Source organism: Coregonus lavaretus (genome assembly GCF_964263955.1).
Source record: "Coregonus lavaretus genome assembly, chromosome: 15".
NCBI classification, from domain to species: Eukaryota; Metazoa; Chordata; class Actinopteri; order Salmoniformes; family Salmonidae; genus Coregonus; species Coregonus lavaretus.
In genome coordinates, this window is record NC_140002.1 from 29,372,965 (window position 1) to 29,400,626 (window position 27,662).

A 27,662-nucleotide genomic window follows, 5' to 3' on the forward strand; every position below is an offset into this window, starting at 1 on the left:
ACCATTGCAAACCCACAATGCACCTGTGAATCAGGCCATCACCTGCTAAGCCCCTTTGGGGTGTTTTGCGGTGACTGTTTGTTTACTGCCTCCCATTAGGGTAGCATAAAAGGACCACATCTCACAGCCCCCACATTACCTCATGAGCCAATGGATTGTGTTATGTATACAGGTAGGAGATGCATAGACTGTCTGCATAACTGATTTTGACCTTTACCTGCTACCAATAGCTGGCTGCACAGAACAACTAGCCTGGATGTAGCCTTCTCCACATGGAAACCCTGGTCCTGAAACGCGGGAAAGGAAGATGATTGGCCCCACATATATTGGATGAAGAATGACCTGCAAGTGGTCCTCCATGTTCAAATCAAATTTAAGCAAAATAATCCGATTTCATATTTGTGCATTTCTATGTTTTAACTCTAATTTCTCAGAACATCTGGGCTATTTGAACGGAGGTTTCATGTTAAGGACTGAGTGTAAGTAAAAAAAAAAAAAAGGCCATAGGGTGGCAGTGTAGGATCTGAAGTCAAATAATGTGTGTGTGTGCGTGCATGTGTGTGTGTGTGTGTGAGTCAGACCTAGGTTCAAATAATATTTAAAATATCTCAATTACTTTCATATACATTTTGAAGTAAGTATTCAGATATTTTAGTAGTTGAATATTGGAATGTATTTGGAAATACACTAGGAAAGTATTGGCATGTATTTAAAAATACTCAATTATACTGACTCATGCATTTAACCCAGGTATTTGAAAATAGTATTTGAAATAAGTATTTGAAAATGTTTTGTAGGAAATTATTTGGGACATATTATTTTAAAATAATAAAATACACAGAAAATTAGTATTTAAATAACAAATAATAAAATACACATTTGAACCCCAGTCTGATGTGTCAATCAATCAATCAAATTGTATTTGTCACATCCTTCGTAAACAACAGGTGTATACTAACAGTGAAATAATTACTTACAGGCCCTTCCCAACAATGCAGAGAGAAAATAGAAAAATAATAGAAAAAGATTAACACCCCCCAACTCTGAGTCCGTTCCGATGGAGCTGGGTGGGGCAGCGATCTGGGAGAACGGAGGAGGAAAGCTTCAGTGTCACTCCTGTGGCAGAAGAGGACATTATACTGCACGCTGTCGTCAGGGTTCTTCCGGGTCTGGAGGCGGCAGGCAGGACACTCTCGCATCACCCCAGGTAGCGCAAACCCACACTCGGTCAGAGCCCTCTGCTGCACACTGCACCATACATGTCACCTTCCCTGACTACCCCGTAGTTTCCCAATGTAAGGCGCTGGTCGATTCAGGCGCAGCTGGGAACTTTATGGACAGGTCGTTAGCTCTAAGTCTAGGTATTCCATTGGTTCCCCTAGCCACTCCACTGCCCATCAAAGCACTTGACAGTCAACCATTAGGGTCAGGGTTCGTTAGGGAAGTTACAGCACCTGTCACGATGGTTATCCAAAGGACCCATAGAGAGCACGTCACATTTTTTATTATTTTGTCCCCCGATTTCCCTGTTGTGTTGGGTCTTCCCTGGTTAGCACTACACAACCCCACCTTTTCATGGCCACAGAGGATTCTCACGGGGTGGTCGCGAGAGTGTCTAGCTGTTTCCGTTGGTGCAACCACGTGGAAAGTCCAGACACTTCCTCCACCGTGCGCATACCTCGATTTGGCGCACGCGTTTTCCGAAACGCAGGCGACCAAATTACCACCTCATCAGGGCTGGGGGGATTGCGCGATAAACCTACGAGTAGACGCTGTGCCTCCCAGGAGTCATGTATATCCCCTGTCGCAGGCTGAAACGGAGGTGATCGAGTCCCTGCGCCAGGGGTTCATACGTCCCTCCACTTCGCCCGCCTCCTCACGTTTCTTTTTTGTGAAGAAGAAAGACTGCGGTCTGCGCCCGTGCATTGATTACCGAGCATTGAACAAGGGGACAATATATTATAGTTATCCTCTGCCCCTCATCCCATCTGTGATCGAGTCAATGCATGGGGCACGCTTTTTCACAAAATCTCCAGAGTGCGTATAACCTGGTGCGTGTCCGAGAGGGGGATGAATGGAAGACAGCATTCAGCACAACCACGGGGCATTACGAATACCTGGTGATGCCATATGGTTTGATGAATGCGCCATCCGTTTTCCAGTCCTTTGTGAACGAGGTGTTTCGGGACATACTTGGTCACGGTGTAGTGGTCTACATTGATGACATTCTGGTATATTCAGCTACACGCGCCGAGCATCTGTCCCTGGCTCGCAAAGTGCTGGGCCGACTGTTGGAAAATGACCTTTATGCCAAGGCAGAGAAGTGCCTGTTCTTCCAGCAGTCCGTCTCCTTCCTCAGATACCGCATTACCACCTCAGGTGTGGAGATGGAGGGAGATCGTATTTCAGCCGTGCGTAATTGGCCGACTCCAACCACGGTAAAGGAGGTGCAGCGCTTTATTGCCAACTACTATTGGAGGTTTATCCAGGGCTTTGGCAAGGTCACAGCTCCCATCACATCTCTGTTGAAGGGTGGGCCGTCCCGGCTCCGCTGTTCTGCTGAGGCTGACAGGGCCTTCAGTAACGTGAGGGTTCTGTTCACCTCAGCCCCGTTACTGGCCCATCCCGATCCATCACTACCATTCGTAGTGGAGGTGGATGTGTCCGAGGTAGGGATAGGTGCTGTCCTGTCTCAACGCTCGGGCACGCCACCCAAGCTCCGCCCCTGTGCCTTCTTCTCCAAGAAGCTCAGCCCGGCGGAGCAGAATTACGACGTTTGTGATCGGGAGCTGTTGGCTGTAGTCAGAGCCCTGACAGTGTGGAGGCACTGGCTCGAGGGGGCGAAACACCCTTTCCTCGTCTGGACGGACCACCGTAACCTGGAGTACATCCGGGCAGCGAGGAGGCTGAACCCTCGCCAGGCCAGGTGGGCCCTATTCTTCACCTGGTTTGAGTTTACTCTGTCATACATCCCGGGTACGAAGAACGTGAAGGCAGACGCGCTGTCTCGACTGTACGACACAGAGGAGAGGCCCATAGACAACACCCCCTTACTTCCGGCCTCCTGCATTGTGGCGCCGGTAGTATGGGCGATGGACACGGACATAGAGCGGGCGGTACGCAAAGAGCCATCTCCACCTCAGTGTCCAGCTGGGCTGCAGTACGTGCCGTCTCTTGTCCATGACCATCTGATCTATTGGGCCCACACGCCTCTGGTCACCCAGGTATCAGTTGTACAGTGCGCTGCCTGACCGGAAAGTACTGGTGGCCTACCTTGGCTAAGGACGTGAGGGTGTATGTCTCCTCCTAGGCACCTCCCAGCGGGTAAGTTACAGCCCTTACCAGTTCCACAACGGCCATGGTCCCACCTGTGTATTGACTTTCTAACTGATCTTCCCCTCTCTCAGGGGAACACCACCATCCTGGTCATTGTGGACCGCTTTTCAAAAGCCTGCCACCTCCTTCCTCTGCCCGGTCTCCCAACGGCCCTGCAGATGGCGGAGGCCCTGTTTCCTCACGTCTTCCTGCACTATGGGGTGCCAGAGGACATAGGGTCTGACCGGGGTCCCCAGTTCACATCCAGGGTCTGGAAGGCGTTCATGGAACGTCTGGGGGTCTCGGTCAGCCTGACCTCTGGGTTTCACTCCGAGTGTAATGGGCAGGTGGAGTGGGTGAATCAAGATGTGGGTAGGTTCCTGCGGTCCTACTGCCAGGACCGGCCGGGGAAGTGGTCTGTGTTCTTGCCATGTGCCGAATATGCCCAGAACTCTCTTCGCCACTCCTCCACTAACATAACTCCCTTTCAATGTGTCTTAGGTTATCAGCCGGTTCTGGCACTGTGGCATCCGAGCCAGAACGAAGCTCCTGTAGTGGATGACTGGTTTTGGCGCACGGAGGAGACGTGGAACACTGTTCACGTTCACCTCCAGCGTGCCGTGCGTCGCCAGAAGGCCAACACTGACCGCCACCGCAGTGAGGCCCCGGTTTTTGTACCGGGTGATCGGGTCTGGCTCTCGACCCGGAATCTGCCCCTCCGCCTGTCCTGCTGGAAGCTGAGCCCGCGGTTTGTGGGGCCGTTCAAAGTCCTGAGAAGAATCAACGAGGTTACATACAGTGGGGAAAAAAAGTAATTAGTCAGCCACCAATTGTGCAAGTTCTCCCACTTAAAAAGATGAGAGAGGCCTGTAAGTTTCATCATAGGTACACGTCAACTATGACAGACAAATTGAGACACAAAAATCCAGAAAATCACATTGTAGGATTTTTTATGAATTTATTTGCAAATTATGGTGGAAAATAAGTATTTGGTCACCTACAAACAAGCAAGATTTCTGGCTCTCAGAGACCTGTAACTTCTTCTTTAAGAGGCTCCTCTGTCCTTCACTTGTTACCTGTATTAATGGCACCTGTTTGAACTTGTAATTAGTATAAAAGACACCTGTCCACAACCTCAAACAGTCACACTCCAAACTCCACTATGGCCAAGACCAAAGAGCTGTCAAAGGACACCAGAAACAAAATTGTAGACCTGCACCAGGCTGGGAAGACTGAATCTGCAATAGGTAAGCAGCTTAGTTTGAAGAAATCAACTGTGGGAGCAATTATTAGGAAATGGAAGACATACAAGACCACTGATAATCTCCCTCGATCTGGGGCTCCATGCAAGATCTCACCCCGTGGGGTCAAAATGATCACAAGAACGGTGAGCAAAAATCCCAGAACCACACCTAGTGAATGACCTGCAGAGAGCTGGGACCAAAGTAACAAAGCCTACCATCAGTAACACACTACGCCGCCAGGGACTCAAATCCTGCAGTGAAAGACGTGTCCCCCTGCTAAAGCCAGTACATGTCCAGGCCCGTCTGAAGTTTGCTAGAGTGCATTTGGATGATCCAGAAGAGGCTTGGGAGAATGTCAAATGGTCAGATGAAACCAAAATATAACTTTTTGGTAAAAACTCAACTCGTCGTGTTTGGAGGACAAAGAATGCTGAGTTGCATCCAAAGAACACCATACCTACTGTGACGCATGGGGGTGGAAACATCATGCTTTGGGGCTGTTTTTCTGCAAAGGGACCAGGATGACTGATCCGTGTAAAGGAAAGAATGAATGTGGCCATGTATCGTGAGATTTTGAGTGAAAACCTCCTTCCATCAGCAAGGGCATTGAAGATGAAACGTGGCTGGGTCTTTCAGCATGACAATGATCCCAAACACACCGCCCAGGCAACGAAGGAGTGGCTTCGTAAGAAGCATTTCAAGGTCCTGGAGTGGCCTAGCCAGTCTACAGATCTCAACCCCATAGAAAATCTTTGGAGGGAGTTGAAAGTCCGTGTTGCCCAGCGACAGCCCCAAAACATCACTGCTCTAGGAGATCTGCATGGAGGAATGGGCCAAAATACCAGCAACAGTGTGTGAAAACCTTGTGAAGACTTACAGAAAACATTTGACCTGTGTCATTGCCAACAAAGGGTACATAACAAAGTATTGAGAAACTTTTGTTATTGACCAAATACTTATTTTCCACCATAATTTGCAAAGCAATTCATAAAAAATCCTACAATGTGATTTTCTGGATTTTTTTTTCTCATTTTGTCTGTCATAGTTGACGTGTACCTATGATGAGACTTACAGGCCTCTCTCATCTTTTTAAGTGGGAGAACTTGCACAATTGGTGGCTGACTAAATACTTTTTTTCCCCACTGTATAGGTTACTACTCCATCCCGATTATCGTATTAACTCCTCGTTTCACGTGTCTCTCCTCAGGCCGGTGGTGGCTGGTCTGCTCCAGGAGTCTGAGGTGCGGGAGGTCCCGTCGCCCCCTCTGGACATCGAGGGGGTCCCGGCGTACTCCGTCCGTTCCATCCAGGATTCAAGGCATCGGGTGGGGGGCCTTCAGTACCTCGTGGAGTGGGAGGGGTACGGTCCGGAGGACCTGTTTTGGGTCCCGGTGAGGGATATCCTCGATCCCTCCCTGTTGCGGGATGTCTACTGTCGCCATCCGGCTCGCCCTGCTCCGCTTCCCCGAGGCCGGTGTCGGCGCGCTGCTGGAGCTGCGCGTCAAAGGGGGGGTACTGTCACGACTTCCTCCGAAGCTGACTCCTCTCCTTGTTCGGGCAGGCTTCGGTGTTCGTCGTCACCGGTCTTCTAGCCACTGCCGCTCCTCATCTCATTATTCCATTTGTTTTGTCTTGTTTATTACACACACCTGGTTTCAATTCCCCTCATCAGTACCTGTATAAGTGTTCCCTCTGCCCCCTTGTCTTTGTGTGTGATTGTTTATTGTGGAGGTTAGTTTAGCTTGGTTGAGCTCTTGTATTTTGTAATGCCGGGATATTCACCAGTGTGCCTTGTTGTTTCCAGTGCGCTGTATATTTCCGCACTGGAGTGTTTGACGCATTGCTGCGTACCACTGTGTCAACGGAATAAACCTGTTATTCTGTGATTTACCCTCCTGCGCCTGACTTCAAATCACATCACCACACTCTCGATGTTTTGGGGAGTGTAACTTTACTCCCAAAGAAAGGTTGGTTTGCCAGCACCAACTGCTTTTCCAAGGAAATCCCATCTATCTCTCCCTTTATGTCTCTCTCAGTTTATACCTTCTCTCTCTCTCCCTGCCCTCCAAACTCCAATGTGATATGACAGGATTTGAATGACATGGGTGTCCAAAACAAATCCCTGCCTGCTAATAAAATGAACATGAAATTGGCCTATAGGTTTGTAATAGTGAACTCATAGTCTTGATATGCCACTTTCTTGTGAGAAAATCAACAATTGTGATAAATCATAACAAAACTGCACCAATGAACAGATTCAAATGTAATCTTAAATTAAGTTTAAAAAAGTTAATTGCGCAAATATGACTTTTCAAACGTTTATTTTTCTAAGAGTTTAAGAAACTCGCACCAGGACTACAGTGGTATGACGGATCAAAAAATACAGTGTGTGAGGAAACGCATGACAAAAGTTAATATTTAAGTATGAATGCCACTCAAAAGTGTTGGCTCTCTGTCTCACACACACGCGCACACACAGAGGGAGAGAGAGAGAGAGAGAGAGAGAGAGAGAGAGAGAGAGAGAGAGAGATGTCATGTGCAGTCCTGTCCCCAGGGTAAAGCTGGAGGTATCAGAGTTCGCTCACCCTTTCCCTCATAATTTCTGCTTTCTTCCCGGAGTGAGTCCAGACGCGCGCAACAGTAATTTATGTCAGTATTCTCTGACTGGGAGAAGATGGTGTCCTCACTCCGGGCGATGTGGATGTTCAAGGATGGGGTGATTATTTTCTGCACACCATTCCTCCTCCTCCCGCTACCTCTGCTGATCAGAACCACGGTATGTGCCAAAGTTGTGTAATGGATTTATTCCAGGGGTCCCTACCTCCTCTTGACACCAGCTAGGCCTACTCTTTCTGCTTTCTACACCAAGAATAGGTTATCGGAATGACGATTTAAAATATTTCACTAGCAGCCTACTAGTAGTCTATCGTCTTTTTAGATATTTCATAAATTATGCATTATTATTTTGTGCACCTGACGCATGTTGATTTTGGCGTAAATATGTATTTAGGCCTAGTTTCCCAACGCACACACTGGCGTTTTTCATTACAGAAAGAATCTCAAAGACTTGAAAATAAAAATAAACAAGCGTCAAATAAAACATGTAGCTACATAACAGAGAGTAGGTCTGGACTACGACAATTGTCACCTAGAGTTGAACGTTTTGACTGTCGCCTCCTACAGATGGGGCGACAGTCAAGAGGGATCCACATAGTTTGAGCAAGGGGGGGGGGGGGGGGGGGGGTTAGCTGGACCTTTGTAGAATTTTGACTCATTTTGAGTCAGACAAAATCTTGTGTTCTCTACTCCAAGAACCTAGTTAGATTTTAGTACATTTTCTTTGATTAATCTCTCCTCTTCATAATTCTTCTTCTTCTGTGGATTTTATATGGCGGTTGGCAACCAACTTTAAGGTACATTACCGACACCAACTGGACTGAAGTGTGAACCTCATTCATCTTTCAATCACCCATGTGGGTTTATGCTCATAAAAACCAATGAGTAGATGGGAGAGGTGGGACTTGCAGCGTGTCAACCGTCTAAAATAGAACCAAGTTCTATTTTAGCGACTGGCAATGCAGACGCCGTTGGCACGCGCAAGCAGATTGGATGAAATGATTGTGTATGTGTACATTTATTTTGCAACACTCGAGCACACAATGTGGCCGGTTTGGTCAGCATGTAACTTTCAGAGGGGCACAAGGTCAGGACCTGGCATGACACATTCCTTCAGCTTGCGCCCGAGGTTAATGTGGTGCTGAGCTCTCTTGTCTAACCCTTTGTTGTTGTTTTAACGACAGAGCTGTCCCGCTAACCTATCATGGAAACTACCGCTTTTGCGCTTGCTGCAGCATTCAAGCGATCTAGGCGCACTGGTCTTTCAACCGTGGATAACATGAGGACTATAGAGTTCAAAAGTTTGTAGAGCAGAGGAGCTTCACACAGAGATAAATAAATGCTTAAGTTAAATACATAAGCCTACTACACCAAAGTGCTAGTTCCAATTAGACTACAAAAGTTGCAAACGTGTAGTTACCAATTTGGTTCAGTGTGCCATCATCAGTGCTGATGACCCATCATCAGTGTTGATATAGTCGGTGATTCCCAGAAATATCCATAGAGATATGTGGAATCTGAAAAACATCCCAGATCCCACACTGACTGACTGGGTCACCCTGGCAACTGGATCTCAGGGGTCTCCACAGCAGGTACCATCCCTATGTAACTTTAGTAGAAGGCCCAGCTGGGCCCTTTAGCTAAATACATATATCAGAAAAAATACACAGAGCGAAGACTTTTGGTTTGGGAGAGAGTGTGTTATTGTCACCTGACCATGCTTTCTCCTGCTGTGCTGACAGACAGTAGACCAATTTTAGGTATTAGGCCTACTTAGTAACCTAGTCTTGTGAGAGTGACATAAAGCCTAACCTGCCCCAGGAGGTCTTATACCCTGTAAGCTCAGTGTTTCAGTGCCAGGGCATTGAAGAGGGAGGAAACATTTCCTCATCACACCATAGGGTGTTGAAGTTCAAGTTTACATTACTTGAGAATCACGAATTCATATCACAGATCAATATTGATACAATGACACCACCAGACACACAGAACACCGCGTGTTAATGTGCTTCAGTTCTTTCGTGTGTGTGTGGGTGTTTGTCCTTTTGACCTCTAGAATATTTGGGTTCTCTGTACTTCTATATGGATCTAAATCAAGTATTGTAAATGTGTGTGTTGCAGGAGGCAGGCTGTGCCTATGTGATAGCCCTGATGGCAGTGTACTGGTGCACTGAGGTACTGCCGCTGGCTGTGACTGCTCTCCTGCCCGCTGTCCTCTTCCCTCTGTTTGGCATCATGGAGTCCAAGCAGGTACGCTTCCCTCACACATGCACGCACACACACACACACACACACACACAAACACACATGCTCACACACAAAGACAATCTCTCACAAATGTGTGTATCAGGTGTGTATGCAGTACCTGAAGGACACCAACATGCTGTTTGTGGGCGGGCTGATGGTGGCTGTTGCCGTGGAGACATGGAATCTTCACAAGCGCATTGCCCTCAGAGTTCTACTTGTTGTGGGGGTGCGGCCTGCCCTGTGAGTAGCACATCACAGGTGTCTGTCTATCAATTGTTCAAGTATCAAATCAGGATTGTCTGCAAAATTCAAGAACATGTAAGCCCACTGAGCTAAAGCCTTGCATTCTTTCCTCCTTCTCCACTTCCTCTTTTCTTTCTCTGATACACCTTCCCCTCCTCCGCTGTCCCCACCAGTCTAATGCTAGGGTTCATGGGTGTGACAGCGTTCCTGTCCATGTGGATCAGTAACACAGCCACCACAGCTATGATGGTCCCCATTGTCCAGGCTGTCCTGGAGCAGCTCAACAGCCCACGAAAGGGGGAGAACACCCTGCACACCCCTCAGAGCCAGGAGAATGGTACGACTACTGAGGAAAAACTGGAGAACAGTTCGACCCCACAGAACACACTTAAGATCCAGGACAATCACATCCCACTGGAGAAACCAGCCTCAAAAGATAAACTGGACTCCCCAGACAAACTAGTTCCTCAGGACAACTCTCTGACTGATGGGAAGCCAGGTGAGGTGCAGGGCACTGGGCTGGGGTCTGGGTGAGGCTGGAGCACTACTTTCTCACCAATACACCATAACACAGTTAAATGGCGATTTCCAACAATTATAGACATAGGCTAAATGTATATAGGCAACAGGCAAACTATAGCCTGCCTAGCTAACAACTTTGGCCTTGACCTCTTGGTGGTCCTGATTCCCAAACTTCTTTAATATATAGTGGTTTTGTCTCCCCCTTCCTCTCTGTATACAGTGGTAGTGTCCATGGTCTTGAAGGAAGGGACTGAAGCAGAGGAGCAGGTTGGGGAGGAAGAGGAGGAGAAGGAGAGGATGAAGATGTGTAAAGGCCTGACGTTGTGTGTGTGTTACGCTGCCAGCATCGGAGGCACTGCCACTCTCACTGGCACCGGACCCAACCTCGTCCTCACAGGGCAGATGAGCCAGTATGTTCCTCTCTCTCTCTCACACTCACACACACACACACACACACACACACACACACACAGACACGCGTACCTCTCACAGACACACACCTCACAAATGTTAGTGCATGTATATCCCATAGCTATGAACATAGATATGGGGGTCTGAACATATCATGTTGATCAACTGACATTTGATGTTTGACATTTTTGAGAAGTTATGTTCTTAACAGAAACCCAATGTCAGACTCTTCCCTCAGAACGGTGACGTGATTAACTTTGCCTCGTGGTTCGCCTTTGCCTTCCCCACCATGTTGCTAATGCTAACACTGGCCTGGCTCTGGCTCCAGCTCGTCTTCATCGGCTTCAAGTGAGTGACCTGGCAAGAGCATCACAGGCACTACTTTAACTCTACTCTCTCCTCTCTCTCAGTTCAACCATGACATGATATCTGTAAAGGTTTGCATAGGCAAAATAGGGGTAATATGTCTCTCTCACTCACTCTGCTTCTTATCTGACCTATTATTGTAAATAATCTCTCTTTCACTCAGTTTGTCTTTCTCTCACCCCCTTCTCTTTTCCTCCCCCAGTAATTTCTCTCATTCCTGTCACCCCCTCCTCCTCTCCAGTCTGAAGCGTACGTGGGGCTGTGGTGCTGTGCAGTCAGAGAAGGAGCGTGCAGCATATGATTTGATCCGTGAGGAGCATCGTCGTCTGGGACCCATGTCTTATGGAGAGCTTAGTGTCCTGGGGCTCTTCATCCTGCTGGTGGTGCTTTGGTTCACACGAAGCCCAGGCTTCATCGACGGATGGGCAACCCACGTCTTCAACGCCAAGGCAGAGTATGTAACACACACACACCACAGTGAAATACTGTACACACCATACATACTCAACCACACAGACACACAAAACACTAGCAGGTGGAAATATGCAAACACATGCACAGTAACACAAGCCTGATCTGATCTGAAGGATAGGTGAACTGAGTTGTCTTTAGACCCAGAACCTTCCATTAGACCAAGTGTCAGGACACAGGAAACAGGAGAAAACAAACACAGATGGACAAAATATGTCATTCTGTGTTGCATCAATACACGTGTTCTAAACTTTGACACACAAAAACACACTCTCACCTGCACACACACACACTGTAACCAGCACACACAGAGTCCAGGAAACATGATCTCACTAGAGTGAATGAGAGAGAAAAGCACACTTCTTTATGACAAACAGATCGATGGGCAGGAGAGGCACACACTACGTTTTGGGCAATTCCACGGTAACGGAATTATGCTTTGACTCAGATTAACTTTCAAATGTATGCCAAACAAAAACCATTGATTTCAAAGTTTAACAAACCATACAACTTTATGCACAAGGACTTCTTTGTACAATTTACACAGAACATTTCACAAAAACACATTTACTGGAAGTCCGGTGCAGATGCAAACAGTAAACTCTCCCTCAGTTTTTTATGCAACCACGTTTTCCAAAAACTCTGTTAAAGCAGCAATATTTAACTTTTTGGGCTACCCCACCAAATTCACATAGAAATGTGAGTTATAGATCTGTCATTCTCATTGAAAGCAAGTCTAAGAAGCGGTAGATATGTTCTATGTGTGCTATTTCTATTCTTCCCCTACTTAAGTTTCGTTTTTGCGTCTTTTACTTTCGGTTTTGTACACCAACTTCAAAAAGCTGAAATTACAGTATTTTGGGTTATTGAAAATATATTTCACAGCGGTTTAGATGGTACAATGATTCTCTACACTAAACATTGCTTGTTTTGTCAAATAAATGGAGAGATGGTGGAGCGATTTCTGAATATTGCACCTTTAAATATCTGCTCCGAATTAAGATTCAAAGATGCCTGCAGAAAGAATAGGGTGTCAGCTATGACATGACACCTTGAGTAAAAAATAATAATAATTGGGTTATTGAACTACAGTAGGTGAAGTTGATTTACATCCAGTAACGAAATTTCGGTAACGGAATTACATCATGAGTCCATGATCTGTACCATACAGGAATTAATATCATTCTCTTCATGTTGACGTATTCTGAATAGGTACACAAAGGTAGAAATATGCTATTTATATTTTTTTGCATATTTGGGTATTAGTCCACACACTGGCTTTGATTGTAATGAGCTCCGGCCCCAAACAAGACCACATTTGGTTGGTCCGGACCAGACCAAATCCTAAAACAATCATACATCTGTTTCACAAGTTTGGAAACAGATGTACAGTACAGTAAAGTAGATATGTTCAGTACAGTAGAGTACAGTACAACACAGTACATTATATTGTACTCTACGCTAGTGTGCTCTACTGTAGTGTACAGTACTGTTCTCTACTTTTCTTTACTGTACTGTTCTGTATTGTAATGTACTGTTCTCTGCTGTGCTCTACTGTACTGTGATGTCCAAACTTGTGAATCATAGACGTCTATGATTGGTTCAGATCTGGTCCGGACAGGGCGGAATGACCAGATTTCAACTACTTTTCAACATCCATGGACGTCCGGTGTCGGTCGGTGCTCAGTGGGTAAGGATGCTTGTTCAAGTAAATGGAAATAGGGTAGGTGGTAGGGTGTCATGGTAAGTGTCAGTAAGACCCAGGAGAGGTGGCATTACCTGGAGAGAGAGAGAAGAGAGAGAGGGAGAGAGCGGCAGAGAAAGAGAGCGGGAGAGTTAGAGGGGGGAGGGGTTGTCCAGACTTTTTTCACGGTCTTGCTTTGACCACCAGACGACAGAAAGATAAATCAAATTTGTTATGAGCTGAACATAACAGTGTGCCAGACTAGTAATAGGTGAACCAACTGTGGTTTGTGACAAAGATTATTTCCCATTGGAGCCAGTTCAATTGCATCAATTCTGTTACAGCTTTTTTGGTAATTCTGTTACCAAACTACGAGTTTTAATCACTTAATAATTCATAAACTTGATAGCAGTAAAAAACATTATAACTATTTGGTAGGTCTACCTTTACATGTTACTTCTGTGAACTTTCTCATGAGGGAGAGAAATAACAAAAATATCTTAAAGATACTGTATGTGGGTTTTTGGTAACGGATTTACAAGGCACAAGGCAATGTTTCTTAATTTTACAGAAGGCAAATCATTTCATATTAGTTGCCAAGGGTCTTTACTTCAACATTATTGTGTTTTCATATATTTCTAATTCCTTTTAAGAGTTTTTCTCGTAGATGTTTTCTAAGACGCCTTTTCTATCTGTTTGACCAGACATCAACGACTTCGCTTATTCCTAATTTTTAGGATGGAAAATGGTTGGAAAATGTATATATGCCTTAATTTCTCAAAAATATAGACTCTTAGCTTTCATTTGACATGCAATGTGACATGCTCCTATGAACTTCACATGTTGGTGCTCATGGGTCCTTTTAGATGGAAATGACCTTCTCTTTTCTGGTCATGTGACCTCCCTAACACATAGGGCATATGTGACGTCTGTCAATTTATGAATTGGCACATCACCATGGAAACACTTGTTGATTCTAACAGAATCCTGGATCAAACTGGGGCTATGGTCATCAAACATGCTCTGTCCTTTACATCAATCCACTCTGTCATCACATTGTCATTGGGTCAGAATTAGTTAGTGTTCAAAAAAGGATTGGAGGGCCCCTCCCCGGCCTCCCTCTGCACCTTTTCCCAACTCCTAACCCCTATATTCCCCTACCCTGCTGCCCCCTAACCCCACACAGTCTGACCCCTAACCTCTAACCTCTCCTCTCCCCTCTCCAGGTTTGTGACTGATGCCACAGTGGCAGTATTTGTTGCCGTGCTGCTGTTCGTCTTGCCCTCTGAGCCCCCCCGCTACCTCTGCTTCTGGAGAACACAGCGCTTTGACACAGGTGATACACGCACACGCATTCATAAACACACACACTCACACTGTAGACCAGTGGTTCCCAAACTAGGGGTCGCGACCCGCCTGATATGAAAATGGGTTCGCAGGAGAATTTCCAAAATCCTGAAAAAAAAAATATCAAATTCAACAAGAGCGCGCCCTTAGATCATGGGAAAAGGCCACACTTGACCATTGCACTTGAATCATTCCCACGGTGAATGGCTAGGCCCGCTACGCTACAAAACCAAACACTATTGCAGAGACTTTGATATTACCGGCCGCAATTGATATGGTGAAAACAATGTGTGAGGAGGCAGAAGCACAGAAACTCACATCAATATCTTTGTCAGATAACACTGTTAAACTGTCACGGTTTTCTAAGCCAGAAGCCAGAAGCAGACCAGGACAAGGTGAGTTGAACGAAGGTGAGTATTTATTAACAGATCCAAAAAACGATGCAGAATAATCCAGGGAACAGAGTGGGTGGCGGAGATGAGTTGGTGGAGGTGAAGTGGCAGATCCAATGATGGCTCGGCAGCCGCTGACAACCAGGCAGGGGTTGGGTGAAGGTTCCGGGAGAATGACTGTAGACAGAAACAAACGGAGGTAAGTACACGGCAAGCCAACAAGGTGCAAAACAACAAAACTAACGCTAGTAACTCAGAGGCTGATACGCTGACAAACATACTGTTCATGGCTAACGATCCGGCAGGGAATGGATGTCAGGTCAGAGCTTATGAAGGGTGATGATCAGGACCAGGTGTGCCGATAGCTGATGAGATGCAGGTAATCGGGAGATCTCCCGCCTAGCAACGTCGCCCGGCAACCAGGCAGGGAGCGTTCAAGAACCTTCAGGAAACAGGAGATTCAGAGCAGAAAAACGGCAACACAGGCAGGAACCGACTCAGGGTTCATGACAGTACCCCCCTCCGACGAACGCCACCGGGCGGACTACCCGGAGCGCCAGGATGGAGGCGGTAGAAGTCACGAAGGAGGTCAGCATCAAGGATCTGACGCCGAGGAATCCAACTCCTCTCTTCAGGACCATACCCCTCCCAGTCCACGAGATACTGGAAACCCCGGCCCCGCCATCTGGAATCCATAATGCGGCGCACCGTGTAGGCAGGACCACCTCCGATCATCCGAGGGGGAGGAGGAGGAGGCGGAGGGGGCAACAGAGGACTGAGGAGAACAGGCTTGAGGCAGGAGACATGAAAGGTGGGATGGACTCTGAGCGTTCTAGGTAACTTGAGTCGAACCGCAACAGGATTGATCACTCTCTCCACCACAAACGGACCAATGAACTTCGGTGACAGTTTCTTAGACTCAGTCCGCAGGGGAAGATCCCGTGTAGCCAACCAGACCCTATCTCCGATGGAATAGGTGGGGGCGGGAATCCGGCGACAATTCGCCTGGAGCTGATACCGGTCAGAAACTCTAAGGAGGGCCTTTCTGGCCCGATGCCAGGTCCGGTGGCAACGACGAATGTGGGCCTGAACAGAGGGCACTGAGAGATCCTTCTCCTGAGAAGGAAACAAGGGAGGTTGGTAGCCATACAGGCACTGGAATGGGAGACATCCCAGTGGCAGATGTAGGGAGAGTATTGTGGGCATACTCCACCCAAGGCAACTGAGAGACCCAGGAGGTGGGGTTGGAGGAGACAAGGCAGCGTAGCGTGGATTCCATCTTCTGGTTGGCTCTCTCCGCCTGACCATTAGATTGGGGGTGAAAATCAGATGTTAGACTGACTGTAGCTCCAATGGCCAAACAGAAGGACTTCCAGACAGCAGAGGTAAACTGAGGACCACGGTCGGAAACTGTCACTGGGCAACCCGTGGACCCTGAAAACCTCCCTAACCAGGATCTCGGACGTCTCAGAGGCAGAGGGAAGCTTGGAAATGGGCACAAAGTGGGCGAACTTGCTGAATCTGTCCACGATAGTCAGAATGACCGTGTTCCCCTCAGAAGAGGGCAACCCAGTGACAAAGTCCAGGGCCAGATGCGACCATGGTCGCCGGGGAATAGGGAGGGGGTGAAGAAGTCCAGAGCTGGGCCGATTGGCACTCTTATTCTGCGCACACACTGGACAGGCAACAACAAACCTCTGAGTATCTTCTCCCATGGCAGGCCACCAAAATCGTCTGCAAAGTAACGCCATCGTCCGAGCCACGCCAGGGTGACAAGCCATCTTGCTGGCGTGGGACCATTGGAGGACAGCAGAACGAACCGACTCAGGCACAAACAACCGACCGGGTGGACCGTTACCGGGACCGGGCTGCGTCCGAAGGGCCGCCATAACCTCCTCCTCAATCCTCCACATAACTGCTCCCACGACACAGTTCCGGGGAAGAATCGTCTCGGTCTTGGCCCCACTCTCCTCCGTCTTGGAGAACATCCGGGACAAGGCGTCCGCCTTGCCGTTCTTAGACCCAGGTCAGAACGTCAGGGAAAAATTAAAGCGTCCGAAAAACAAAGCCCACCTGGCCTGACGGGAGTTGAGACGTCTAGCCGATTGCACGTAAGCAAGATTCTTGTGGTCAGTCCAGACAATAAACGGTTGCTCCGCCCCCTCCAACCAGTGGCGCGAGAAGCTCACCGCGAGAAGCTCCCGGTTACCCACATCGTAGTTCCTCTCCGCAGACGAAAGACGACGAGAGTAGTAGGCGCAGGGATGGAGTTTACCGTCAGTGGAGCGTCGCTGGGACAGGATGGCGCCAACCCCCACATCAGACGCATCCACTTCAATGACGAACTGACGGGCCGTGTCAGGTTGAGAGAGAATCGGTGCGTTGGTGAATCGCCTCTTCAAATCCAGGAAAGCTCGGTCCGCCTCAGGATTCCAACTGAAGGTCCTGGTACTGGAAGTCAGAGCAGTTAAAGGAGCGGCCACACGGCTGTAATCACGGATAAATCTCCGATAGAAATTCGCTAACCCCAGAAACCTCTGGAGCTGCAATCTCGTACCGGGCTGGGCCCAATCCAGAACCGCCCTAACCTTCTCTTGGTCCATCCCAATCTCTCCCCTGGAGATGATGTATCCGAGGAAGGATGTAGTGTGGGCGTGAAATTCACACTTCTCGGCCTTCACAAACAGGCGATTCTCCAGCAATCGCTGCAGAACCTGCTTGACATGCTGGACGTGGCTGGAAGGTTCCTTCGAGAAGATAAGAATGTCATCCAGGTAAACAAACACAAAAAGACCGATCATATCTCCCAGGACGTCATTCACCATACTCTGGAACACTGCTGGAGCATTAGTCAGTCCAAACGGCATCACCTGATACTCGAAGTGACCCATCGGTGTATTGAAACCCGTCAACCACTCGTCCCCCTCTCTGATCCGGACCAGATGATACGCATTGCGTAGGTCCAGCTTGGTGAACACAGTAGCACCCTGTAAGGAGTAGAAAGCAGAACTCATCAAGGGCAGGGGATACTTGTTCTTGACCGTGATATCATTCATCCCCCGATAATCAATACACGGTCGAAGAGAGCCATCCTTCTTACCCACAAAGAAGAATCCTGCCCCCAGGGGTGATGACGAGGGACGAATGAGACCAGCAGCTAGGGACTCCTTGATGTAGGTCTCCAAAGCTTCACGTTCAGGTCGGGAGATGCTGTATAACCGTCCCTTGGGATAGGCAGCCCCAGGGAACAGGTTAATGGCACAATCATATGGTCGGTGGGGAGGGAGTGACAGAGCCCTCTGCTTACTGAACACTTCCCCCAACTCGTGATATGTTTCGGGAACCAGGGACAAATCTGGGGGGTTAGCCTCAATGACCTGACTGGGAACAGAATGGGAACAGGCAGTCTTGAGGCAGTTAGCATGACAATCAATGCTCCAACTAGTTACCTTGCCAGTCACCCAATCGAACGAGGGATTGTGTTCCTTCAGCCAGGGGTATCCAAGGACCAGAGGAACATGGGGAGAAGACAGAATGAAGAATGAGATAACCTCAGAATGATTCCCTGACAACAGCATCCTAACCGGTTCAGTCCTCATCGTGATACGTGCCAGACTACTGCCGTTCAGAGTGGTAGCTTCAAGGGCTTCCGGTAATCGCTCCTTGGAAAGCCCCAGCTGTTCCACCACGTCGGCATCAATAAAGCTGCCATCGGCACCTGAATCGACGAAAACGTTAATCGCTAAACTCTGATTCCCGTTCATGAGGGTAGCCGGGAAACAGGGTCTGACAGGGGTATTGAGAGGTTGTAACTGGCTCGCTAAAAGTCCTCCCAAACTTAGCGAGCCGGGCAGTTTGACGGCCGCTGGGAACAAGTGGAGATGTAATGTCCCGAACTCCCACAGTAGAGGCAGCGGTTGGTCTCACGTCTATGTTGGCGCTCCTCCTTGGTTAACCCGTGCCGCCCCACTTGCATGGGTTCAGAATCTGAAGGCAGGACCTCTCCACTAATCCCGTGTGGTGGACAATGATCGACGCGTTCTGGTCCACCTCCTGACCCGACTGGGAACCGAGAAGCTGATTGATCGGACGGGCCCCATTGCTTCTCCCTCCTTCTCTCTCGGACTCTGTTATCCACCCGAATAGACAAAGCTACCAAACTGTCCAGGTCACTAGGCTCCGGGTAGGAGATCAGCTCATCCTTGAGTTGCTCCGACAACCCCTGATAAAAGGCCGCTTGCAGTGACTCTTCATTCCACCCACTCTCCACAGCCAATGTCCTGAATTCGATTGCGAAGTCGGCGACGCTGCGAGCTCCTTGGCGAAGAGAGAACAGGCGCTTAGCTACGTCCTTACCTCGGACTGGATGGTCAAACAGCCTCCTCACCTCTGCCGTGAACTCCTGGTATGACGCCATGCAGGTGTCCTGTCGTTCCCACACGGCTGAAGCCCACTCCAGGGCTCTACCACGCAGCAATTCAATCACAAAGGCTGTCCTAGCCTTGTCTGTGGCGTACGTGTGGGGCTGTAGATCGAACACTAATCCACACTGCATAAGAAAGGAACGGCATCTTCCCAAATCCCCTTCATACTTATCAGGCGTCGGAACCTTGGGCTCACGGAAGGGCACAGCTCCAGAAGCGGTAGGCGAAAGGGGTGAAACCGGTAGTGGATTCTCCACCGGCAACCTGAGCTGAGCCTGGAGCTTCGTCAGACTGGTCGAAAAGTTCCGAACTGACAACGCTATCTCCTGTAGCGCCGTGCTGTGTTGTCCCAACATCCTTTCCTGATGGGTAATGGCATGGCGAACAGAGTCCAGGTCCGCTGGGTTCATTTCTGGCCGGATCGTTCTGTCACGGTTTTCTAAGCCAGAACCCAGAAGCAGACCAGGACAAGGTGAGTTGAACGAAGGTGAGTATTTATTAACAGATCCAAAAAACGATGCAGAATAATCCAGGGAACAGAGCGGGTGGCGGAGATGAGTTGGTGGAGGTGAAGTGGCAGATCCAATGATGGCTCGGCAGCCGCCGACAACCAGGCAGGGGTTGGGTGAAGGTTCCGGGAGAATGACTGTAGACAGAAACAAACGGAGGTAAGTACACGGCAAGCCAACAAGGTGCAAAACAACAAAACTAACGCTAGTAACTCAGAGGCTGATACGCTGACAAACATACTGTTCATGGCTAACGATCCGGCAGGGAATGGATGTCAGGTCAGAGCTTATGAAGGGTGATGATCAGGACCAGGTGTGCCGATAGCTGATGAGATGCAGGTGCGGGTAATCGGGAGATCTCCCGCCTAGCAACGTCGCCCGGCAACCAGGCAGGGAGCGTTCAAGAACCTTCAGGAAACAGGAGATTCAGAGCAGAAAAACGGCAACACAGGCAGGAACCGACTCAGGACGCAGGGTTCATGACATAAACAAATAATTTATGCTCTGACTGAACGACTCAAAAACTCTGCAGCTTATGCTCTAACAAATGGACATTAGCTGTGAAGGCCGAGATGCATTGACTTTTGTTCGCTACATGTCGGGGGATGTTATTCACGAGGACATATTGTTCTGTCTCACGATTCCCAAGCATGAAACGGCATAGGGGATGTTCAGTGTGCTGTGTGGCTATATTGACGAAAAACAGATTCCATGGGATCGAATTGTGGGCTTTTGCACCGATGGGGCTCCATCTATGGCGGGAGGCGGGCAGGCCTCTGCACTCTAGAGCGAGAGCAAGTGGCGGCAAAAGAGTATATATGCAGTATATTGCAGCAGGTAACTGTGCGCACCGATGTTCACAAAACTATGTGGAGATATGGGATCAGAGCACGACAATGTTCTATTTCACACCGAGGCTTGGTTGTTATCGAATGGGAGTGTTGGAAAGATTTTTCGCATTGAGAGAGGAACTGTTGTCTTTCACAATAGATGTAAAACAAACAGACTTGGTTGACTTTCTGTGTAATAAAAAGAAAATAACAGAAAACAGCATCAGTAAGTGTCCCACACGTGTGATGACTGCTCACCTCCAACGCTTGGAAGAGCATTTTGGGACCTACTTTCCAATCCGTTTGACTGTGATCCTGGCTCAGTTGACATGGCGGTGAGTGAAATCAAACAGCTGATCTAGTTGTCATGTGACCGAATGCATTCACGGGTCACTACAAAGGAGTTTTGGTTCCTGACTCAAAGGGAATACCCTGCCGTCTCCCTCTGAGCATTAATGCCGCATTCAAAACAACTGGGAACTGGGAACTCGTAAATCTCCGACTTCCGACTTCAGTGCGTTCAAGACAACTGGGAACTCGGAAAGAAATGAGCTCCGACTGGGAAAAACGGTCATCCAACTCGGAATTCCAACTCGGGAAATCTGGCCTCTTTCTAGAGCTCTGACTTTCCGACCTAAAGATCAATGACGTCATGATTTGACCTTGTATTTTTCCGAGTTCCCAGTTATCTTGAAAGCACCATAAAACTCATGGTAGGCTATATCTGTGTGAAGCCGGATTCAGTGCTCTCGTCTGAATTAAAACCAAATATCGATCCAGGTTGGATATGACAGCAGAGATGAGGTGTGCATTGTCGACCCAGACTTTGAGAAGCTCCGACGCAACATGCATCAAGCACACCCATCTCATTAGTGGTGAGATAAGATACATTATGTCAGACTAATTTGCAATTGACTGTCTTAGCCCCACATTAAAAGTATGTGATGGTGAGTGGAGAAGACAATCAGAAATACTGTTAGAATGTTTTTCAATTGACTGTCATAGCCCCAAATAAAAAAATTTACATTGGCTGTTAAGTACAGTGAGGGAAAAAAGTATTTGATCCCCTGCTGATTTTGTACGTTTGCCCACTGACAAAGACATGATCAGTCTATAATTTTAATGGTAGGTTTATTTGAACAGTGAGAGACAGAATAACAACAAATAAATGCAGAAAAACGCATGTCAAAAATGTTATAAATTGATTTGCATTTTAATGAGGGAAATAAGTATTTGACCCCCTCTCAATCAGAAAGATTTCTGGCTCCCAGGTGTCTTTTATACAGGTAACGAGCTGAGATTAGGAGCACACTCTTAAAGGGAGTGCTCCTAATCTCAGCTTGTTTCCTGTATAAAAGACACCTGTCCACAGAAGCAATCAATCAATCAGATTCCAAACTCTCCACCATGGCCAAGACCAAAGAGCTCTCCAAGGATGTCAGGGACAAGATTGTAGACCTACACAAGGCTGGAATGGGCTACAAGACTGCCAAGCAGCTTGGTGAGAAGGTGACAACAGTTGGTGCGATTATTCGCAAATGGAAGAAACACAAAATAACTGTCAATCTCCCTCGGCCTGGGCCTCCATGCAAGATCTCACCTCGTGGAGTTGCAATGATCATGAGAACGGTGAGGAATCAGCCCAGAACTACACGGGAGGATCTTGTCAATGATCTCAAGGCAGCTGGGACCATAGTCACCAAGAAAACAATTGGTAACACACTACGCCGTGAAGGACTGAAATCCTGCAGCGCCCGCAAGGTCCCCCTGCTCAAGAAAGCACATATACAGAACTGGGTGAAAGTGTTGTGGTCAGATGAGACCAAAATCGAGCTCTTTTTGCATCAACTCAACTCGCCGTGTTTGGAGGAGGAGGAATGCTGCCTATGACCCCAAGAACACCATCCCCACCGTCAAACATGGAGGTGGAAACATTATGCTTTGGGGGTGTTTTTCTGCTAAGGGGACAGGATAACTTCACCGCATCAAAGGGACGATGGACGGGGCCATGTACCGTCAAATCTTGGGTGAGAACCTCCTTCCCTCAGCCAGGGCATTGAAAATGAGTCGTGGATGGGTATTCCAGCATGACAATGACCCAAAACACACGGCCAAGGCAACAAAGGAGTGGCTCAAGAAGAAGCACATTAAGGTCCTGGAGTGGCCTAGCCAGTCTCCAGACCTTTATCCCATAGAAAATCTGTGGAGGGAGCTGAAGGTTTGAGTTGCCAAACGTCAGCCTCGAAACCTTAATGACTTGGAGAAGATCTGCAAAGAGGAGTGGAACAAAATCCCTCCTGAGATGTGTGCAAACCTGGTGGGCAACTACAAGAAACATCTGACCTCTGTGATTGCCAACAAGGGTTTTGCCACCAAGTACTAAGTCATGTTTTGCAGAGGGGTCAAATACTTATTTCCCTCATTAAAATGCAAATCAATTTATAACATTTTTGACATGCGTTTTTCTGCATTTTTGTTGTTGTTATTCTGTCTCTCACTGTTCAAATAAACCTACCATTAAAATTATAGACTGATCATGTCTTTGTCAGTGGGCAAACGTACAAAATCAGCAGGGGATCAAATACTTTTTTCCCTCACTGTACATACTTTTTTTCACATTGTTGGGGTCGCGAGAATTTTCAGATATCAAAATGGGGTCTTGGGCCAAAAGAGTTTGGGAACCCCTGCTGTAGACACTGCTTGACATGTGTGCGCCCCCCTCCACTCAGAGCCCCAGCCCCCCCGCGGCCCCGCCCGTGCCCTGCTGACCTGGCAGGTGACCCAGAGGAAGATGCCCTGGAGCATTGTACTGCTGCTAGGAGGAGGCTTCGCACTGGCTAAGGGAAGCGAGGTGTGTGTGTGTGTGTGTGTGTGTGTGTGTGTGCGTGCGTGCGTGCGTGCGTGTATGTGTGTCCATGTGTGTGTGTGTATGTGTGTCCATGCGTGTGTGTATGTGTGTCCATGCGTGTGTGTATGTGTGTCCATGCGTGTTTATAAGCTTCAATATGTGTGTGTGTATCCATCTAGATGTCTGGTCTGTCGCGGTGGCTGGGTGATCAGATGATGCCTCTCAGCTCTATCCCTCCCTGGGCCATCGCTGTCATCCTCTGTCTCCTCATCGCCACCTTCACTGAGTGTGCCAGCAACGTGGCTACCGCTACACTCTTCCTGCCCATCCTCGCCTCCATGGTACACACACAACCTCTCTTTCTCCCCCTCTCTCTCACACAGACACTCCCTCGCGCCCTCATTCTCGGATCAAGTTTCCTCTTGATAAAATTGGAATGTACTGAATAGAGCTTGTCAATAGGGGATCTGAGCCAGGCCTATCACTGAAGAGGTTCTCAGAGAGAGAGAGAGAGAAAGAGAGAGGTTATTTGCACTAATAGGTCACATTAGAGGCCAGACAGTGAGACTGTAGCAGCACTGTGTAGAGCTCTCAGCTCTGTTGATTCAGTAAAGAGAAGCTTTGATAACTGAGCCAGCACAGAGCCACATGCACAGACACTCTTATTCATCCTATTCACATCCACATTACAGGATAGTACTACTTGTATATGTACTTGTGTGTGCTCATGTCCATGCATTCGTATGTACGTAAGTGCGAGTGTGTGTTGGTTAATATGTGTGTGTTCTATTGCAGTCCCAGACCATAGGGGTGAACCCACTGTATGTGATGGTACCCTGCACCCTCAGTGCCTCCTTTGCCTTCATGCTGCCTGTGGCCACGCCTCCTAACGCCATCGTGTTCTCTTATGGATACCTAAAGGTGTCAGACATGGTGAGAGACCTTGGCTATCCACCCTCACCGCCATCCCCTCAACCTACCACCACCTCAACTCTAACCCCCTCTCTCTCCTACAGGCTAAAACGGGTATAGTGATGAACATCATAGGGATCCTGTGCATCACTCTGGCCATTAACAGCTGGGGTAGAGCCATGTTCAACCTGGACACCTTCCCCTCCTGGGCCAACACCACCGCTACCATCACTACAGGAGGATGAGGGGGGAAATGCTAAAAGGGGATGAGTGAGGAGGAGGAAGGGGGAGTATTACCAAGAGACCACTGATCTTCCTCCAACAGCACTACAAGCCTCGCTGGGGCAACAGAAGGCTGGCCATGAGAACACTGGCTACTATGGTCTGGTGTACACATACACACAAATACACACACACTGGGATAGTTTCCAGCTGTGCCATCACCATACTGGTTTATTATCAGTGTATTTTACACTTATTTTGTACAGTTAGGGACTTATTCTTATATTATATGGTAATGACACTAGAGAGCCTTAGGGAACGGGGATGATAAATAACTTTTAAAACCAAGACATGCTGTAATACTGTAACTTATATTTGTATTACTGACAATATTTTTATATGAATTTATATTCTACAAATGTATTATATTACAGGGATCATCAACTAGTTTTAGCCGCGGGCCGATTTTTTCTTGAGTGGATAGTCAGGGGTCCAGAACATAATTACAAATAATTTGGAGACTGCAAATTGACTGCCAGAGGCCCAAACAAATATAATATTTACATTTGACATTTTAGTCATTTAGCAGACGCTCTTATCCAGAGCGACTTACAGTTAGTGAGTGCATACATTTTTCATACTTGCATCTACGCACAATACCCATTTGACTAAAACATAATCATTTCAAACCTTGCTTACATTTGTATACGATCACATATATCTCTCTATTATGCCTGGGGATCCTTCGGAACAGATTTCCTGGAGTTTTCACACTTTTATGTCCAACAATCAACAATATAAAAAATATAAAAAAGTTTTGCTCAGAAAACTTGGGGGGCCAAATAAAATCACCTGCGGGCCGCGAGTTGGGGAACCCTGTTATATTACATAAATTATGATAAATGCTTTTCAGTAAGTGTAATTAATGAGATATGTTGTATAGTTTTGTCAATGATTGACTTTTGTTTGAGTTTAAGCGTTGTTATTTCCATTCCGATGACAACCTTTTTATGGGTTTTGTATGTTGTACTGTATTTGTTTAGTTTTTTTGCTGAATAAAGCATGGACTTTTGAGGTTGTGCAGGTCACTGTTTGAGCTGATATGGTCCCTGGGACATTGTCTCTTTCTGTTGACCACAAAACATCTTCTCTCACACTAGCCTATCAAGCTATATACCATGCATTACTACGACAGACACAAATCTCATTTGGATAAGACTTCTTAGACAAATGTGTTGAAACCTAGTAAGTCTTTGTTAAGTTAGTGAGTAACTTACAGTTACTGTCTCGAAGACAAAGCTTGAGCACAGTACAACAGAATCCTGCTGTTGCCTCTCTCTCTCTCTCTCTCTCTCTCTCAAACACACACAAAAATGTTCAGTGTTACCTCATCAAGCAAACAGAATGAGATATGGTGTGTAGTCAGTCAGCCTAAATGATTAGAAGCGTATTCCTTCACACACACACGATACGCCGCAGGACAGGATAAAGTCCACCGATGCCAAAAGAGAAATGACTTATCTATTCACTCACATCTGAGAACATGACTGACTATAACAAACCCTCTATATATCTCATACTGACAGCCTCAGGGGATTCAAGTCATTCATTCAAAGAATCTCAAAAGTGTATAATTAATCTTTCACCTCCCAGTTAAGTTATTGGATGTTTTATAATTCAGAGGATTGTAAAAACAGGAGGGTGCATTGAACTATGGCCCTGTCTGTCTGGGGCAGGTAGAGCTGTGGGAAAACAGCTCAGCAGGGGGCCAGAGGCAAGAGCTACAGTGACTTCAGAAAGTATTCATACCCCTTGAAATATTCCACTTTTTTTTTTACAGCCTGAATTCAAAATTAATTCAATGGATTATTGTCTCACCCATCTACGCACAATACCCAATAATGACAAAGTGAAAACATGTTTTTTGACATTTTATCAAATGTATTGAAATTGAAATACATAAATATCTAATTTACATAAGTATTCACACCCCTGAGTCAATACATGTTAGAATCACCTTTGGCAGTGATTACAGCTGTCTCTAAGAGCTTTGCACACCTGGATTGTACAATATTTGCACATTATTCTTTTTTTAATTCTTCAAGCTCTTTCAAGTCGGTTGTTGATCATTGCTAGACAGCCATTTTCAAGTCTTGCCATAGATTTTCAAGCCGATTTAAGTCAAAACTGTAACTAGGCCAATCAGGAACATTCAATGTCGTCTAGGTAAGCAACTCCAGTGTATATTTGGCCTTGTGTTTTAGGTTATTGTCCTGCTGAAAGGTACGTTTGTCTCCCAGTGTCTGTTGGAAAGAAGACTGAACCAGGTTTTCCCCTGTGCTTAGCTCTATTCCATTTATTTTTATCCTTAAAAACTCCCTAGTCCTTGCCGATGACAAGCATACCCATAACATGATGCAGCCACCACCATTCTTGAAAATATGAAGAGTGGTACTCATTGATGTGTTGGATTTACCCCAAACATAACGCTTTGTATTATAATAATATGCCATTTAGCAGACGCTTTTTATCCAAAGCGACTTACAGTCATGCGTGCATACATTTTTAAGTATGGGTGGTCCCGGGGATCGAACCCACTACCCTGGCGTTACAAGCGCCATGCTCTACCAATTGAGCTACAGAGGACCACACATATTTATTCAGGACATAAAGCTCATTTCTCTGTCACATGTTTTGCAGTTTTACTTTAGTGCCTTATTTCAAACAGGATGCATGTTTGGGAATATTTGTATTCTGTACAGGCTTCCTTCTTTTCCCTCTGTCATTTAGGTTAGTATTGTGGAGTAACTACAAAGTTTTCTCCTATCACAGCCATTAAACTCTAACTATTTTAAAGTCACTGTTGACCTCATTGTGAAATCCCTGAGCGGTTTCCGGCATCGGAGTTAGGAAGGACGCCTGTATCTTTGTAGTGACTGGATGTATTGATACGTCATCCAAAGTGTAATTAATAACTTCACCATGCTCAAAGGGATATTCAATGTATGTATGTTTTTTTTTTTTTTTTTTTACCCATCTACCAATAGGTGCCCTTCTTT

At 47.0% G+C, this 27,662-nt stretch overlaps 1 protein-coding gene across 1 annotated transcript; it reads left to right on the forward strand.

Moving 5' to 3' along the window:
* The first annotated feature begins 7,098 nt into the window (after window positions 1-7,098).
* On the forward strand, window positions 7,099-25,675 carry LOC311142511 (Na(+)/citrate cotransporter-like). Its single transcript, XM_084178171.1, has 12 exons — window positions 7,099-7,335; window positions 9,297-9,425; window positions 9,526-9,662; window positions 9,839-10,164; window positions 10,408-10,597; window positions 10,824-10,946; window positions 11,206-11,418; window positions 14,346-14,455; window positions 23,351-23,472; window positions 23,649-23,810; window positions 24,265-24,402; window positions 24,486-25,675. Exons 1-12 carry the CDS (start codon window positions 7,207-7,209, stop codon window positions 24,624-24,626), a joined length of 1,920 nt encoding a protein of 639 aa, XP_084034297.1. The 5' UTR covers window positions 7,099-7,206; the 3' UTR covers window positions 24,627-25,675.
* The last annotated feature ends 1,987 nt before the right edge of the window (window positions 25,676-27,662 follow it).